At 42.6% G+C, this 18,689-nt stretch overlaps 1 protein-coding gene across 3 annotated transcripts in view; it reads left to right on the top strand.

The window, feature by feature from the left end:
• FILIP1 (filamin A interacting protein 1) overlaps window positions 1-18,689 on the top strand; it is a 79,665-nt gene that overhangs the window by 3,737 nt on the left and 57,239 nt on the right. Inside the window, exon 2 of one of the 3 annotated variants that reach the window (XM_080997962.1) lies at window positions 9,446-9,500. The exons of 1 other annotated variant lie outside the window; for it this stretch is intronic. In XM_080997962.1, the coding sequence (XP_080854088.1) occupies window positions 9,480-9,500 (21 nt within the window). In that variant the 5' untranslated portion in view covers window positions 9,446-9,479. Of the gene's footprint in view, window positions 1-9,445; window positions 9,501-11,364; window positions 11,386-18,689 lie in introns of those variants that run through there. One more of the 3 variants, XM_080997964.1, reaches the window with a different exon arrangement.

The following is an 18,689-nucleotide window of genomic DNA, read 5'->3' as shown; positions in this document are numbered from 1 at the left end:
TTCCTTTTGCCTGTCCCGAATCTTCTGATATTCTGCTTCGTTGAATGGCCCTGAGTTCTGCCTCAAAAACTTTTCCCTATCCACTTTTTCTACTTCATGCATGATTTTTAAAGTAAACTTATTCAAAAGGCCTGGATGAACTTGGTGCAAAAATGGACACAAGGATGGCAGCAGCCAAGCTTACCTCAGAAGGCTATTATTCCTTATCTGGGGTGCCACTACTAAAAAGGTCTTCTGCCTTAAGGGGTTGACTGCTTCTCTTCATCTGGTGGGGCACCCAGAACAGGCCCCAGAACAGTTTTGGCTAGGTGGTTATATTTCAGGTAGCCTGGTCCGAAACTGCTTCTGGAGTTTGGGACCAAACAAACATGTAAAGGCAGGTGCTGCTTTGGCCTTCTGTGTCATCAGCTAACATATGGAAAGGCTGTTAACTCAGAGCTCCCACAGCTGCCCATGTAGCTGTTGTCCTGGCCTGATCAAGGCACATTCCATAGGTTCAGAGAGAAACTTGTCCCGACCACAGCCCCTTGGCAACTGTCCACACCTGCTCACAAATGCCTGCTTCACCATTTTAGGCACAAGCGCACACTGTGTTGGGGATGTAGATGCAATCTGCTAAGTGTGTGGAATCCTCTGTCAAGGCTATCATCTAAACACATCACTCACTGGTTACCTCTCCTTATCATCCGTTCCAAAGAACAAATAAAGCAATCTTTGTCATCTATGAATAAGCCTTTTGCTGGCCTCCTCTTCTGTGTTGTTCCCTATTTTCCCATTGTCCACTAAGCTTTCTGCTCCTTAACCCATCAACTTTGTGAGCCCTTCCTTTCTCCTTCAAAGCTCAGCATGCTTTTGTCTTGTATTCCAGTTGCCATTTCCAGCTCCTCTCCCTTCCCATGGGAAAGGCAGCCTATATCTTTCTCTTTCATTTCCTTGCTGTGGCCTTATTTTCTTATGCCAACAGATGGTTTCTACTCCTGGAACAAGCATTTTCTTTTGCTACATAAAATATTAGTAATTTTCAGCTATGCTTTGATATGGGTTTGTTTTTTTTAGCAGTTCTAAAAACAAAAACAAAAACCCCCCTAAATAGTTCATGGCCACCAAAACAAAGAGAGACTGTGAAGGCCTCCTTGTGGGGTCTGAACTGGCAGTGATGGACCAGGGATGAAACCTTGGGGTCATAGTAGATAGCTTGATGAAGATGTCAACCCAATGGTGAAAAGGTAGGGTTGCCATATTTCAAAAAGTAAAATTCCTGAAACCCACAAAATTGTTAAGCTTTTTTGGGGGGAACAAACCCAAATTGAGGGATCCTAACCCCCAAAATAGTGATTTTCAGCTTTTTGAGCTGCTTCCACTGCCTTTTCCATCGTGTTTTCCCTGACATTTTGCCGATAAAATCCCCCCCAACACCATTTTTACACCCGAAAACTAGGGCATGTCGGGGATTTTCCTAACATATGGCAAGCCTATGAAAAAGCAAATTCCATGCTAGGAATCATTAGTAAAGAAATTGATTAGAAAACTGCTGATACAGTATACAAATCTATGGTGCAACCACATTTGGAATAATATGTCCAGTTCTGCTCACCTCACCTCGAAAAGGATACTGTGTAGTTGAAAAGGTTCAACCAAAATGTTCGAGCAGATGGAGCAACTCCCCAATGAAGAAAATCTTGCAACGTTTGGGACATTTTAGTTTAGAGAAATGCCAGGCAAGAGGTGACATGACAGACATTTATAAAATTATGAACGGCATGCAGAAAGTGTTCTTAAAACTAATACAAATCTAGCTAGCTATTGGCTTTCTGTAAGGTTGGTTCTCAGATGGGACATTTGCAACTAGCAACTTTGGTTCCCAAATGGCACATTTGCAACTGTGGCCCCAATTCAGATAATGTTATTTATGCTTGAGTTCCACTGAAATGGATGGGACTGAATTTGTCACACTGATTTTAGCTGGATTAAAGTCAGCAATTCCAACTGATCAAAGTGGCAATTCTATCTAAACATGGGTAGGATTGTAATTTTATCCAGATTGAGAGTTACATGTGAAATGAGGGATTGCCATGTGAAAAAGGTGGCATTGATAGCTGTGGAGGAGATAGAATTTTGGCAGGTGTAAGCTAACCTGCTGAAATCACATATTCTGCGCAAGTATTGATGGCACAGGACAACAGCCCTCTCCTCTTTTTAACCTACCCGCCCTGTTCACCAATTTGGGATCTTACCTATTTCCTTTTAAGAACATAGGAATATTAGTCGTTTCATTTTAGGGTTCCCCCTCTCTCATTCATTCTGTCTAATGTGTTACAAAATACTTATTCACTCAAATTTCCTAAAAACCATAGTCAGCCAGTAGGATACACAAGAAGTTTCTTTCTTCAGTGCTTTTTCCTCAGCTTCTTCCATATTGCTTTTTCTTACAACATGTTCTAAAGTTACAGTGATTTCTTCTTGTGCTGAAGGTCAGGTTGCGTATATACACTAGAGGAAGGCTGTGGAAGAGTTTTGTAGGAAATAACACAACAGAGATTAGATTGCCATCGGCTATTAAATACATAAGGCTGAACTCACTGAAGTGCCCAGACCCTGATCCAGGATAAATTCCTATGACCCCCAAAAGTGCACTTAAAATGTGGATTTCTGGAATGCGAGCCAAATTTGTATGAGCAACATAGCAGTTGTGTGACTAGTTTACATCAAGCCTCCAGAACTGAAAGGAGGATAAGGAACCACACAGATCAGCGGCTGCAGCAAAAGGGATCACAGGGGACAAAGATGACTACTTTATTTTTTGGAAAGGGTGATAAGGAGAAGCTTCCTGATTTCTCAATGCATATTTACTGAATCACCGCAAAGTCTTCCAAGGGTTTGTCAGTTGCTGGGTTTGTGCATGGAGAATGATGTAGACATCAGAGTCTCTAGGGTTTCCCCACTCTCAAGTTTTCCCCTAAATCTGAATTCTTTCTGAGATAGACATAAACTATTCCATTGCTACATTTCATGGATTTTTAGGTGTGACTCTATCAAGCTTTTATGGATCATAGTTTGAGAGTTTTGAATTGCTTTTGTTCCAAAGATACTGTAACCTGACCTCTTTGGATAATGGAGCACAGAATCCAGTTAATTTAAGAAATAGCTAGAGGATGGCAGCAAACAGAAAACCTTGCATTTGCCAAAAAAACCCCAAAACTTATAAGGCTACAATCCTATACCCACATATCCGAGAGTAAGCACCATTAAACTTGCTGAGATTTACTTCTGAGTAGCCACATGACCCAGAAGCTGTCTGTGGACAAACGCTGGCTCCCTTGGTCTATAGAGCAAGATGAGCGTGCAACCCCAGAGTCGTCCGTGACTGGACCTAACGGCAGGGCCAGATTTAGATGAAGATAGGCCCTAGGCTACTCCACTTGTGAGGCCCCTCCCCATCCCCCACCCTCACAACTAGAAGAAAATGGAAGAGTGTTATAAACAAAATTGAGTGGAGCCAAGGATAATGACAGGTATTTAAAATTCTACAATTCACAATTCCTCCTCTAAAGGACATTAGATATTATTGTTAAATACCATGGTGATTTTAAAAAATGCATAAAATTAACACTGAAAAACTTTTGCAATAACTGAACTTTGTAAACCTTTTGTGGCCTGGGCAAGCCTAGAACTGATTAGTTATCATTTAACTCTTAGGGGAAATAATTAGCATCACACGTCATGTGCATGGAAGTTGCCGAACCAATTAACCAACTAGAAGGATTACTGTTAATATCACCAGTTTTCCTATAACCTGATATTGCTGGATAGTTTTGATGAACTGCAAAAGCATTTTTAGTTTGCTTTCTGTTGCCACCCTGGAACTTTTCTTTATTAGTGCCACTTTGTTTTGTTCAATTCCTTGCAAATGAAGGAAAACAACTTTTCTGCTTGTATATGTTGATAATATAATTTTGGTTACTGAGGACAAACAAGATTGTACAAAAACAAGATTAGGTGCAGGCCTGGCCAGGACATAGGTGCCCTGACTGTGACAAAGGTGACCTGTGTGCTTGCTTGCTTGATTAACAGCTGTTGGGAACTTCAAGGTCCCTGCTCTCCCTTCTTATGGTCTTTGTACTGGACCTCGAGACTCCATGTCAAGAAGGAGGGCAAGTGGGCACTCTATCAAATGACAGGGCAGGGCCTTTTCACTGGTGGTGCCCATGGTATGCCTCACTCTTCAAAGACCTGCTCTCTTTTGGCCTGTATTTTGGAGCTTTATAATTTAAGAAGACTTTGGAAGAACTGGTTGACAAGTGTTATCAGTTGCTGACGTATGGGCGGATTTTATTTGCTGCTATTCTGTGCTTCTGGTGCACCAGGGTTTACACTAGCGTAATAGAGTTGGCCAGGATGCCAGAAAGGATACAATTTATGAGCTTTCTCCATTATCTGCTCAGCAGGGGGTGTTCAGTCAACAGTGCAAAGGCTGAGCTAAAGCATTCCCTGCTGGTTACCTGCATTCAGCAATAGGGGTCGCTGTTTGGTAGCACCCAATTGGTTAGCTGTCAGATTCTAGAGCTCCCTATTGGTGGCTCTTAGGTAATTCACCAAATACAGAGTCCATTCATAAAACACAGTGTTCATTCATAAAGCAGTAACATAAATCTCCATTGTTACATATTGGGTGTATATTTCAGTGGTTGAACGTACAAGTTTATGGACATTCTGTAGTGTAGTGCTTATGCGACTGTGAATAAAAGGTGGCTGGGCTCATTGTCTTGGGGTTTGCGGGGGGGGGGAGAGGTGACAAAACTGATTTCCAATAAGTGCCCCCCTTTATTTCCATAACAATTCCTTGAGTCTGTACTCTGAATGGTGACATCAGGGACCTAGAAGGTGCAGGGCTTGTCAGTCCAACCCCTGCACGGTCTCATCAGGGCTGACCTTAAGGCAATTGGAGTAATTGGGCCAAATTGGGCCCCGCGGGCTACTCCTAATGGGCCCGCTGCACCAGGGCACTCTAGATGGATTTTATTTATATCTATAAGATTTTGCAGACTTTGGCTGTGAACTGGGGCCCTACAAAAAAAAAATCAAGTTGCACCCCGCTGCTTCAAATTGGGCCCCACTGGCTAGCCCTGAGTCTAATAGTTGCTGGGCCTGAGTTGCCCTGCCTTTGCAAGAAGTCTTGGGTTTACAATTTTGGGAGAGGGGAGACTGTGGCACTGGGGAGCGGGCAGGCTGGCGAGGCCCCCTAGACTTAGAGGCCCAAGTTGTCCTGCCCTCGCATGAAGTCTTGGGTTTGCAATTTTGGGAGAGGGGAGACTGCCTCTGGGGAGGCCCCCTAGATTTAGAGGCCCTAGGCTTCAGCCTACTTAGCCTATACATAAATCTGGCACTGCCTAACGGTCAGGGGTACCTTTACCTTTACCTAGGCACGTACATCGCATTACTGCTTTAGAATTCTTGCTGCCATTTATGTTACACCCCCCCCCCCACACACCACCCTTCATCCGAGGATCACAGGGCAGTTGACAACATAAAAACACAAAAAATGCACAACTATCCTGCGCATGCCTATCCATGGCGACCACCATGTGTGAGTGGCATGTGTCCAGGGCGCTGGCATAGTCCCTGATTGGTGGGCTTTGGTTAGTTGTTTCTGGGGATGTGGGAGGGAGAGGAGCATCTGTACCCTTTTTTGCCATTTGGGGATGTTCCAAGATGTAAATCCTTCTCTCCTCCTGGGCTGAGCAGATACAACATACAGGAGCCTTTGTGTCAGTGTAGCAGTCATAAATCTTCCACTCCCAGTGTAACTGGAGAATAGGATTCCTTTGCCTTTCCTTTTTCAACTGTAGGAATTCACTAGTGGTACAAATCAGATTTTGCCATCTTTAAAATAGAACTATAATCGAGGACGGGGAATCCCAACGAGGAGATCATATATAAAGTAGACATAACTAGTAAAAGTGTGGTAGACTTGTTGATGTCAGGAAATCATTGAAATCATGCTGTGTAGGATATTGAAACAAACTCTGCACATCACTGTAGAATCCCAAACAAGAGGCTTTCTTGGTCAATGATTAGTTCATGAGATCAAAACCCAGCCCTTTTCATGCAGTAAGTAGTGTATGGTGCTCATTACAGTTGGCCATGTGGCAAAGTGGTAATCTGATTTCTCCATGATGGAGCCAGTTTGTTGGGACGTGAATAATCTTTCTCCTCAACTTCAGCACAGGCTGAAAATCAATTCAGCCACGTGACCGAGCAATTAGATGGTGGTGGTGAGGTGGAAGCGCACAGAACTATCCATGAGGCCAGGTTTTTTAGGCTGGAATCTGTCATAGAATCGTAGAGTTGGGAGGTACCCCAGGGGTCATCTAGTCCAATCCCCTGCAACGCAGGAATCTCAGCTAAAGCATCCATGACAGATGGCCATCCAGCCTCTGCAAGGTCGCTTGTGGTTGCTTTTCAATGTGGGGCAGAAAGTAGCATTGTGCAACAATGCAAGTTTTAATGACACAGACACAGGAAATGCAAAAACACCATTTAAATATAGCTTGTGAAGATGACCTGTATGTGTGAACAGGCCTGAGTATGATTTAAATGTCTCCAGGGTTGAGAGAAACCGCTTGTCTTTCCTTTTTGGGGCAAATTATTACATACGCAGTTAACACTATTCTGAAACTTTGTACTACAGAGACAGATAAAATTATATTCTAAAAGTACGGTCAGTTTTTGTTTTGTTTTTGTACAGAAAGATATGTGAATTCTTTCAGGCCCATGGGAATTAAATGTTTCAGGGTTTATTAGCCTAATTCTTCTGTGGCACATGGGAAGAAAATGATCTTTTCTTCATAAGCAAAGGATCCTGACCTTGAAAGAATGGTAAAAGTAGCAATGTTAGTTGCATTTGGTTAAATGGTTTCTACTGCTGTATTTTTGTGAACTCTTATTGTATGTGGGTGGCGTTCTCGCCTTGCTCTCACAGTAGTTGCCATTACAGTTTATCAGACATATTAAATTCCCCCCCTTAAAACAACAACAGAAGAAACATGCAAAATAAACAAGGATGTGATTGAAAGCAGTAGTGAACTGACGTCATCCTTTTAAACTGCTGCCAGCTTGCTTTGTTTATTGATGAGATCTTTGTGAAAATAAGGTCTTTTCTACGCCCAGATGAGAAGCAATGGGGCTAAGTAGTCTTTACTTTTGTTTTTCCATTCCCATTTCCCTCTCTGCTTCTAATGCACTTAGGCTAAAAGTAACCTTGTAATGGGCTGAGTTCCGGTAACTGAGTAAGATACAGGCTGAGAGAAGGAAAGAAGCATTGTAGACTTCATGACGAACTATTTCAGCACAGCAACCTGAGTGTTTAAGGAAATGAAGCAATGCCCGTTTATTATATTTGCAGTTACTGTGACAACAAACATATACTCCCCGCTTCGCCTCCCCCAAACCCTCATACATCATTCCTGACTCCGTTCAAAGCCTTTGAGTCCGGCAGACAGAATTTTCTCTTAAGCCCTTTTGCATACCTGACAATATAGCTCACATGGTGTTATTATTACCTCCGTTGCAAGGACTGAATTAGGTTGTTTATTCAAGTCGTTTTGGAAGGGTAGCAGTTGTGCTGTCTGTTGACACCTGAGTGCTGACCCTAGCAACGCAGTGTTTAGGTAAGAGAACGGCCATTTCCAACTGCAGGTTCTACAGTCTTGTGGCTTTCAGGATTCTGAGAGCAGCTGCTTTCACCATTATTATTATTATTATTATTCTAAAAACACTGCTACTTTTACCATACTTTAAAAAAAATAAAAATCAAGTGTCTAGGTATCATGGATGTGGAGGGAATTTTGAAACAGTTGGCAGGAAGTATCTATTAAAAGAATTAAAAAGAAGAGATATATGAGATTTCTCACCCACCACACTGAGCCACCTCCTGATCATGGAAGTATCAAAGAATCATAGACTTGGAAGGGACCACAGGGGTCATCTAGTCCAACCCCTAAAGTAAAATACCTGCAAACTACAGATTCTATAATCAGAGTGCAAATACAGTGGTTCTCCTAACTAAGCTTTCACTGGTAAGATTGGTGGGAAATGCCTGTTTATTTTATTGGAGCTCAAAGTAATGTATCTGAGTTCCCCTCTCCCCATTTTATCCTTACAGTAACTATGTGAGGTCAGTTTAGGCTGAGAGATTGTGACTGACCCAAAGTCACCTTGTGAGCTTCGTAGCCAAATGGGGATTTGACCTCGGGTCTTCAACACTATCCACTACACCACACTGCTTGGCAGTCACGATAACTTCTGCCTTAAGAATAGATCTGACTTGTGTCACTCTGTTCAACATTTCTTATCACCCAAGTGAAGGAAAGTAGAATGAACAGGCCTTAGTTCTTAATGGGGCACACTAAAAGCAAACACTGTCTGACTTTCAAATCTGTTTTGAAGCTAGGCTTGCTCCACTCCCCTACTGGTGGTGTGAAGCAGCTAATGTTTCTTCAACGTTTCTGCTGACAGCTACAGCTGACAGCTACATCTTGGTGAACCGCAGTATAAACCCTGCCTTCAAGCTGTTGCTTTGATTATAAGTGTTTAATTCCTCTCATAACACATTCCTGCAAACTCCGCATGAATCCCCTTCCTTCCCAAGATAATGGTGCTACAGTTCCCTAGTGCTGATAGTCATGTCTTTGGAAATAATTGCGCTGATTTCAATTAAACTGCCTTTCATTTAAAGCAGATTAGGATTGTAATCTTGATCAAAATAACAGTCCAGTGCAGCGTGGACAGTGGATTCACTTAAAGGGTTTGTCGTGTGGGAATCAATAGAGAATGATGCTGATTGAAAATGATACGAGCTATAAGCATTCCAAGAAAGGCCGTTTGGTGAAAGGCGGCGAATGAGCCTGTCTCTGTGCAGTGCTGACATTTGCAGCGGGAAACATGTTGATCTGTGGCTGTTCAGAAAACAAAACTTCATCCTCCATCCATATAAATTTTACACTGTAAGGACTAAATGCCACATCTGTTACCATATAGCAGATGAAACTGAATAATCTCAGTCTATATCCTGCCCTCTTCAACTAGACTTCATGTTGAGGCCTCAACTACAGGATACGCAGCACAATCCTATGAATGCTTACTTAGAAGTTATTCCCATTGAGATCAATCTAAGATGGCCCTAGGGCTATTTGGACTCATAAATATGCCCAGGCAGTTTTAACAGACTGTATTAATGGGAGAGATGGAGATCATCCCACTACACATTCCTCCCGTCACCAGTGTGCCAAGGACCAAGTGACAGGAAGATGAGCAACCATCAGATAGAGCCCCTGAAATTATTGAGACGGTGAAGATAAAACAGGAGAGTTCTTATTGCTCACTAATCTGCATACATCTTCTTTCACTTTATTGGCTCTCCCCCACCTTCACCTTGCCATGAAAACAGAAACAATGAGAGAGAGAGAGACTGAGAGAGAGAGATGGAGAGAGTGCACAGGCAGGTAAGCCACTGATCCTCCCTATCTAGTCAATTCACCCACCCATTCCTCCCTTGAATGTCCAGGAGAAGCAAGAAATGGGCAAAGAGATTGCCAGCAGGGGCCCAAGGGGAGTACCCTCCTGAAATAATATGGTAGCAATGAGTGGATGCAGAAGCATGAAGTTCAGGATGATACGAGCTATCACATGTGTCATTTTGTCCTGGCTGCATCTGCAGTCCTGCCAGTGAAGTGAATTTTGTAGCTCTGTTGTGTTCTGGTCTGATGCCAAAACCCACAGGGAAACCAATGAGATTGCTTGTCCATGACAAAGATTGGAAACAGACTAAGGCATTTTATGCCTCTGTCTCCAGACTCCACCACCTTAAGAGAGCTTTGGAGCCTCGATTGGTCAATCCTCTGGCCTGTAGATGGGTACACCTCCTCCTCCTCCTTTCCATAGCCTCCCTCCTGGTGTGCTCCCCACCCTGCTGGACTGGTGGTGTGCAGTGAGAGGCATCTAGTTTTGGGGGCTCAGGTGAAGGTGTCTGTGAGGGGCTAGGCTCTGGCCTGTAGGCTCTGGTAGTCTGGGAGGTTCCTCTGGGAGTTCTGGTCCAACCACCTTGGGCACACTGGTCTCCCTATCTTCCGCAGTCTTATCTCTGAGTCCTGACCCAAATTCTGCTCCCTATCTGGTTCCCCTGCAGCCTACAGCATGGGTAGGCAAACTAAAGCCTGGGGGCTGGATCTGGCCCAATCGCCTTCTAAATCTGGCCTGTGGACAGTCCTGGAATCAGCGTGTTTTTACATGAGTAGAATGTGTGCTTTTATTTAAAATGCATCTCTGGGTTAGTTGTGGGGCATAGGAATTCGTTCATATTTTCCCCCCCAAAATATAGTCCGGCCCCCCACAAGGTCTGAGGGACAGTGGAAAAAGTTTGCTGACCCCTGGCCTACATCTCTGTGTCCAGATCATTGCTGGTCACAGAGGTCATGACAGTCTGTCCCAGCAAGCACTTCTTTTCCTACTAAACTCCTGTAGCAGTTAAGAAATGTATCTAAAACTGGGGTCCCCACTGTGGGGCTCATTGACACCCGGGCATCTCAGGCACCCCTGACATAAAAATAATGTTGTTTTAAAGGATTGCCTAATTCCACACACAGCCTTTTGTCTGTCTTTTATTTGTTTAGATGTGTGTAGATGTTTTGCCTGTTTTGAGGGAGTTCCAAGCATTGCTAGTCATTCTTCCGTGAAATGGATATTTAGTGGTACCCATAACAGTTTCTCAGATTTTCAAATGTGCCCCTGGGCCAAAAACAGTTGAGGAACTCCTGATCTAGAAGGTAGTTTATGAAATCCAACTTTAGACAATGGGATATCGGAGCTGGGCTTAAGGCAACGCAAAGCTAGGCCTCTGGAAAATCCCACACCGTGTGTGGGTGAATTGTGTGAACTGCAAATTGGTAGAACAGATTTACACCCCCCTATAGTTCCTTGAGTTAAAACAACATTTAATATATATGATTGTGAAAATAGCTTTTCTTGATCTTTCTGTGTGGCTGAAACAGGGCTAAAATTCCAGAAGATATAGAAGATAACAGTGGCTAAGTGTCAAATAAACACATATTTTAAAATGCTATCATAAAACATTACAGGAAGGAAAACAAACTGTAGCTGTTACATTGTTCTTATATGTTTCCAGCACGCTGCCAAAATGAATTCTTTTGGAGGTTAAGAAAGGGGCCAAATTCAAGCAATGTCTGGGTATGTTTTTGCTTAAAGTGGAAATCTATCTTTTGACAGGACGTGAGGTTCTCAACCTTTCTTTTTATAAATTAGCCATTGTAAGTGTCATGAAGAGAAGGTAATGGACAACTTCACAGCAGACAATAGCTTCAGAGTATAAAGGTAAATTAGAATAAGTAACACTAAAACTGAACTTTATGCATAATAGCTTGGAAAGCTACAGAGTCTTGTTTTATGCACAGAGAGCTTCAGGTCTTCACTGTAAAGTGTTGTGACATTCTAGCATGAGGCTGATTTGGATTCTCAGTGACATTGTTATTGCCCATTTGCTCATGCAGAATCAGCAGCCTTGATGTTTAAGTTAAAGAACCGACAAACACCTCTTATTCCCACCCTTCTTCTTGTAAACACTTAAAACTTCAAAAGTGACAAGTATTTACAAGAAGGAGTTTTTGTGCGCTTGAAGGCATACGGATCAGACCAGTTTAAATTCCTCAAACATCCCTTGCACCCACTCTGCAAACAGTCATCTGCATACTGCCCCCAAGAAATTTGCAGCAGAGAGAGGCCAATTCTTTAAAAAAAGAGGCTATATGCATGTAAATTTAAACATAAAACGTGTGCTAAATATGCTGCGTAATCGGTGCAAATAATGTATACACCCACAATGGAACCACTAAATAGTTAACACTGTAAGAAGTTGCTCACTGTCTTGGAATGTGAGGAATATTTGTGGCAGTTGATAAAGGAGAGGCCACAATCCATACAGGATACATGATGGGTTTCCCCACACTTCCCCTTAAGAACTGAGTCACTGCTGTGGCCGACATTCTGATTGATTGATTGATTGATTGATTATTGATTAAGCATGGATTGATTAAGAGGAAGAACCATTTGCCCTGCTGCCTTTTCTTTCGTTACCTTGCTCAGCGGGCTTTAAGGAAACACTTGCAGAGTTGGTTCTGTGTGGTTCAATTACCACTTTCTACAAGGCAATCAATGTACAATGCCTTGAATGGTGGGGGTGAAACATGCAAATATAGTAAACAAAGAAACAGCATAATTTGTAAAATACAGAATGTTGGGTAGTATTCAATGAAGTTTCGCTGAGAGTAAAGGTAAAAGTTAAGGGACCCCTGACCATTAGGTCCAGTCGTGACTGACTCTGGGGTTGCGGTGCTCATCTCGCTTTACTGGTCAAGGGAGCCGGCGTACAGCTTCTCGGTCATGTGGCCAGCATGACTAAGCTGCTTCTGGTGAACTAGAGCAGCGCACGGAAACACCATTTACCTTCCCGCCGGAGTGGTACCTATTTATCTACTTGCAGTTTGACGTGCTTTTGAACTGCTAGGTGGGCAGGAGCAGGGACCGAGCAACGGGAGCTCACCCCGTCGTAGGGATTCGAACCGCCAACCTTCTGATCAGCAAGTCCTAGGCTCTGTGGTTTAACCCACAGCACCACCTGCGTCCCTTCGCTGAGAGTAGGCAACTTCAAATTAATGAACATGGCTAAGTTAGGATCATTCATTTCAACAGGTTTACTTTGAGTAAAACTTAGTTAAATTCCACCTGATGTGTTTAATTTACTCTAGTCATTACCTGGGTTATCTGGAAGAATGCAATGGATGGAGGTTACATGCCTTGTAATACAATATATTGATGTCTACTTCGTTCTGATTCACCTACTGCAGGTTCAATGCAGAAGTTCATTTTTTATTTTATTTTTAGTCATCGTTTAATAATTACATTAGTATGTTCAAGATACTTGGTGTATAGAATGAAGGAGACAGGCAAACATGTCTTGCTGTTGCTTTATAACCTTGAAAACAAAAGAAAAATTGAGTGTGGCCCAGATACAGCCTTTACCACATCTTGGCCCAATAAAATAGACGGTTCGTGACACAGGCTAAGCCTTTAATGGATCGCGGCTTTAATGACAGCATAATTTTATTCAAGCTCTCTCTTTGATCATGGAATTGAGAAAGTATTTATTTAGCATGCTATTTCATCTCACGTAATAAGACACAGGTTTACTTTTCTGGTACCCAGTCCAGGCCAGATGCAAAAATAAAGATCCATGGACTATAATATTCATAAGAAATTCTAGGGGAATGTTGTAGACAGTTTAAAAAATGATAGATAGATGATGATAGATAGATAGATAGATCCATCATCTATCTGATGATAGATAGATAGATAGATAGATAGATAGATAGATAGATACCGTATTTTTCCGTGTATAAGACAATGCTTTTTTATTTTTTTAAAATGTTAAAAATTGGGGGTCGTCTTATACACGGATAGTGCAGGGGGGGCGGGCAATTGGTAGCTGCCGCGAGCAGGAGTTTGTCAGCTGCGATTGGGCGGGTGAGTGGTGGCTGTGGCAAGGCCTGCTGGTGTTTGGCTGCTATAGTGGCAGCAATTGGGCGGGTGATTGGTGGCTTCAACAAGCCCTGCTGGTGATTGGCTGCTGCTGGCGGCCAGCGGGCAGACAATTGGTGGCTTTGGTGAAGTGTGTGATTGGCAGTGGCGGTCAGGCAGGTGAGCGATTGTTTGCAACGCCCCCCAAAAAGCTTAACAACTTTGGGCAATCTCCCCCCATTACCTTAATTTGGGGTCCCATAAATTAGGGGTCGTCTTATACATAGGGGCGTGTTATACATGGAAAAATATGGTAGATAAAAAAGTGAAGTGTGTGCCATAAATGTGTGTGTGTGTGTGTGTGTGTGAGAGAGAGAGAGAGAGAGAGAGAGAGAGAGAGAGCAGAGCAGGCCTTCAGGCAGACCAGTGAATAGTCTTCTCTTTTGTAGGGTACCACTCCTTCTTTCTATCAGCAAAAGACAAACAAATAAAATACATGGAAAAAAACAAATAACAGCAACAATAATGTATTAACTAACTAACCATTGGTGGCCTTTTCATGACATCTGAAATCAGGTACCTGAGGTTGCCTCCCTCACTTTACCTAATGGTAGGGTTAGCCCTTAGTTGTGTATAGTCCCAGATACAGAAATTGCATACGTATAATTTCTAATGAGTGAAGCGCCTCACAATGTTCATTTCGCTAAATATTTCAGAATCGTGAAACAGCTCTTCCTCTCTGTTTAACAGAAGTTGAGGCACAATGATATGACCCATTTCAACCCACCCTGGGACCTGCTGTTGAAGGGTGGGCATTGGGTAATAAATGTGATGATGACGACAGACATTGTCGTGGCTCAGCCTGTGTGTTGCTGTCTCCCTCCATGTCCACACTGCACTGAGAGTCACAACGACACAGTCCCTTTGGGGTGAAATGTGATGGCATTCCCTCGGACGACTTGGATGTGTCTTTCAAATTTTATTTTGTTAATTTTTGTATTTTTGGCTGTTGTGTGCCTCCCTCCACCCCCACCCCACCCCCCATCCTGGTACTGGGCACACCTTGGGTATTTCAGCCATTTTGTCAGTGGCTTATATCTCCAATCTTGGCACAATGTGATTGCATGACTGCTCTGTGAGGCAGGTATTGGGTGATGAAAGAGCATAGAAAGAAAAGCTTCAGAACTGGACAATTAGAGACCAGGCAATGTATTGTTTAAAAGTAGACGGAGCAGCTTCTGGATCCAAATAATGGCAGGAAGTCAAAGGTCTGAAGTGGTTCCCCTTGGTTTCCTGTTGCTGCAGGTTTCTATTATCCAGTGGTGTTGTCTGCTGTAGTCAGACAACACCAAGAGCCATGCTAGAAATCTTTCAGAAGCAGAGCAGCTGCTACTTCATGTGCCAGGAAAGCAGCTCCAAATATCTACTGCCCTGTGGTGGCAAGAGGAATTGAAACTTGGGATTTTGGGGACTTCTAAACCACATGGCCATATTTCCCCCATTTCCCTGCCACAAGTGACATTGACTGCTTTAACTGGTTTGCTTCGCAGCGCAGCGGGAGCAACATTAATAATTCTTGTTCATGTTGTTTCATATCCTGAAGAGCAAAAGCTTACGGAGAAAGTGTTTTGGCTCTGCAAGGGGATGTGTGTGAGAGAAAAATTGGTTTGATTCCTCTTTTCTTTCTGTCAGTCTCATTCTGCTACGTCAGGTCTCTTGGGCTGGCAACATAGAAAGAGGCCTGATACTTCATACTTGAGGATGAGAGACCATAATAACACAGGCTGAAGTGGCTACAGAGACATGCAGTGATAAATAGCAGCAATTAATAATATATAATTAAGTAACACCCACACCCCATTTGTTAAGCAAACTGAGAAAAACTTATGACTTGTGGAAAACAGTTTTGGAAATAATTTTTGGTGAAAATAGTGAACTGAAGAGTTTCTAGGCAAGATAACTTTATCAAGAGCCATATGCATATCACATGCATGTGTTAATCGATGGAACACAGGTTCCACCATAATGTTTAATGAATTAAAACAACAACTTCATTTGTGAGGCAGACATATCCTTAGGCCAATCTGGAGTCTTAGGATGGCAGACAAACCCAATATTGACCTTTTCATACCTTCCAACATTTCTCCGATGAAAATAGGGATGTCCCATTCCATAATGATAATTTTACTATTTATGCCCCACACATCTTACTGGGTTGTCCCAGCCACTCTGGGCAGCTTCCAACATATATAATAACATAATTAAACATTTAAAAAACCCTTCCCTGTACAGAATTGCCTTCAGTTGGCTCTGGTGTCGGATAACTCCATACCCTCCAACATTTTTCCAATGAAAATAGGGACACCCTGAGGAAAATTGGGACATTCTGGGATCAAATCAGAAACCAGGACAACTTCTCTAAATCAGGGACGTCTCTGGAAAATAGGGACACTTGGAGGGTCTGTCTTTTTGCCAGATTCTATCGCAAGATATATATTTGGCATAAACAGCAATGGTGTTGCAGAAAACAAAAATGTCATAGCAGCTGTGACTGATGCCTGAATCTTTTCACCAAAATGCACAGAATAAAAAGTTAGTCTCTCTTCTAGTTCATTTTGCACAGGGGTAAACTTAATGAAAAGCAGGGCCTATGGATCTGCTGAACAAGACTGTGGAGTGCCAGAGAGTGAGTAAAATATCATTACATCATCATGGTATTTTTGGCCAGCTCACATCCCCATGGAACCTGCTTGTTTGTATTGTGGGCCTTTACGTAAATGTCTGTGACAGGTTTTAATTAATGCATTTTTGTGTGTGTGTGACCCTGAGCATTATTCTCGGTGTGTACAAAATATGCTGCATCCTTTACACTGTGAAGAAAAGGGATTTGGGGTTCCCTTATCACTTCTGTTCTTATACTGACTTGCCTTTGTAAGACTGTGTGTTGCTGCTTCTTCTCTTCACTAGAGGATGTGGGAAAATGGAGGAGGGAAGGAAGAGAATATTCCTTGAAATTACCTTCATAGGTGGAAAAGAGGACCACCCACTTCTTAAAATATCTCTGCGCCTCTGGACAAGCTGTTATGAAGTTTCAGAAATGCAATGGGTGGGGCGTGAAAGAAAATGTCGCTGCATTAGTACAAATCCTTGCGTGTACCTAAATGGGTTTTTTTTTTAAGATCACGGCCTGGCTTAGCCCATCACAATCCCCTTATAACCACTCGGACCATTTGCCCATCTAGGCTAGTGTTGTCTGCTCTGCAAGTGGTTTGGCATGATCTTAGGCAGTGCTTTTCCTCATCACCTGCTATCTGGTCCTTTTATCTGAAGATGCTTGGGGTTGATCTTAGGCAGTGCTTTTCCTCATCACCTGCTATCTGGTCCTTTTATCTGAAGATGCTTGGGGTTGAACCAATGCCTTTCTGCTTGCTCCACCACTGTGCTCTCTCTCCCCTGCCCTCAGATGCAAGCCAATGTCTCTGGCATAACTGGTCCTTGCAGCAATGGCAACTGCCCCACCGAGTATGCTGGACTCCAGCCCCATCAGTCCCAGCCAGCACAGCCCATGATCAAGGATGATGGGAGTTGTGATCCAACATTTGGAGGGCCATAGGTTGCCCCTGCCCTGGACACAATCTTATTGTTCTGCTATTGATGAAATCATCATAATCAAGTTTGATCAGCTGAGTTTGAGGTTTACATTTCATCAAAATTTTAATAAAAAGCATATGGCAAGATATGTAACAGCCATTGTATGATCTCAGAGGTATCTGAAACATAATGGCCAAAACTGAACTATGGTGAGATGGAAAATATGGGTTGTATCCAACTAAGTTCTATTCGGACTAGACCCTCTGTAATGAATGGACCTAAGTTAGTCATGCCAATTAATTTCAATGGATCTACTCTGAGTAGGCTTAGCATTGGCTATAACCCAATGCATAAAAAAAAAAAAAATCACAGTTCCTTACCATTTATCCTTGGACATAGTAGTAACAAATATTTTTTATACATATATTCCCAGATCCAAAGGAGTTTCTGTGGAGCATTGTGCCAAGTTAAAATTGCTCTGAGATCAGATTTTGCACTATTTCCATTGCTGTTCAATCAGAGTATCCGTGTACTCTCTGGAGTGCTCACATGGTGGTATAGAACAGTACTTCTGGGATGTATTTCAGAGATGTATATGTTTTCTTTTAAAGTATGATGTGCTTTCCCCCCTGGTTCTTCCATTGTTAAGCATGCCCAGAACACGCACAATGTATGTTAACAACAGTGTTCCCACTCCAGACATAGTTTCGCACAATAATGCAAGCTTGAAACAATGCCTAGGGTGGTTTGCCATTTTCTTTGCAAACTCTAATGTGCTAAAGAGCTAAAGAGCACTGCACTAGATGTGTTTGGTAATACATCCAGATGTACATTCATATACAGCCTGTGTCAGGCAAAGGAATTTGCAAACCAGTCTCTGCCTTTGTATCTCCCTTCCTCGGAATTATGGCAGAGAGATCCCTTCCTGGAAACAGTGAACATTTAAATATCTAGTTCAATAGACAGTGAGCAAGATAAGAGACCCAAGTTCAGTTTGTAAGGGTTATGAAGTCCGTTACTCAGAGTACTTTCCCAAATGAAAAGAATGCACAACTCAGTGGGAATTGCAACAAGGAGATACAGATAGGATTGGGTTCCAAAAGGCATATTTTGCATTTACTGTACCACATCTGCCAGGCAAATGAAAAGCCCAAAGTGGTTTTCAAAATAACTTTCTATACCTCACAAGCATAGACACCAATAGCATAGGTCCTCTAATGAACTGGTAACTAGTTAAGGAACAGGAAGCTGGGAATAGGAATAAATGGAAAGTTTTCACAGTGGAGTAAGGTATGCACTGGGGTCCTTGAAAGATCTATATTTGGATTGGTGCCCTGGGGTCTGGAGTGAGCAGTGAGGTAGTCAGGTTTGTGGATACTAATGTATTTATGATGGTAAAATCCAAAGCAAACTGCAAAGAACTCCAGGGGGGTCTCTGCAAACTATGGAATTTGATCTTTGCCAATTCCAGTATAAATCAATCTGATCTGTATCTCCTAGTCCAGCAGGTTAGA

This window comes from Podarcis pityusensis, assembly GCF_964106645.2.
Source record: "Podarcis pityusensis genome assembly, chromosome: 3".
Taxonomy (NCBI): Eukaryota; Metazoa; Chordata; class Lepidosauria; order Squamata; family Lacertidae; genus Podarcis; species Podarcis pityusensis.
This window is presented reverse-complemented; position numbering and strand designations above follow the sequence as displayed.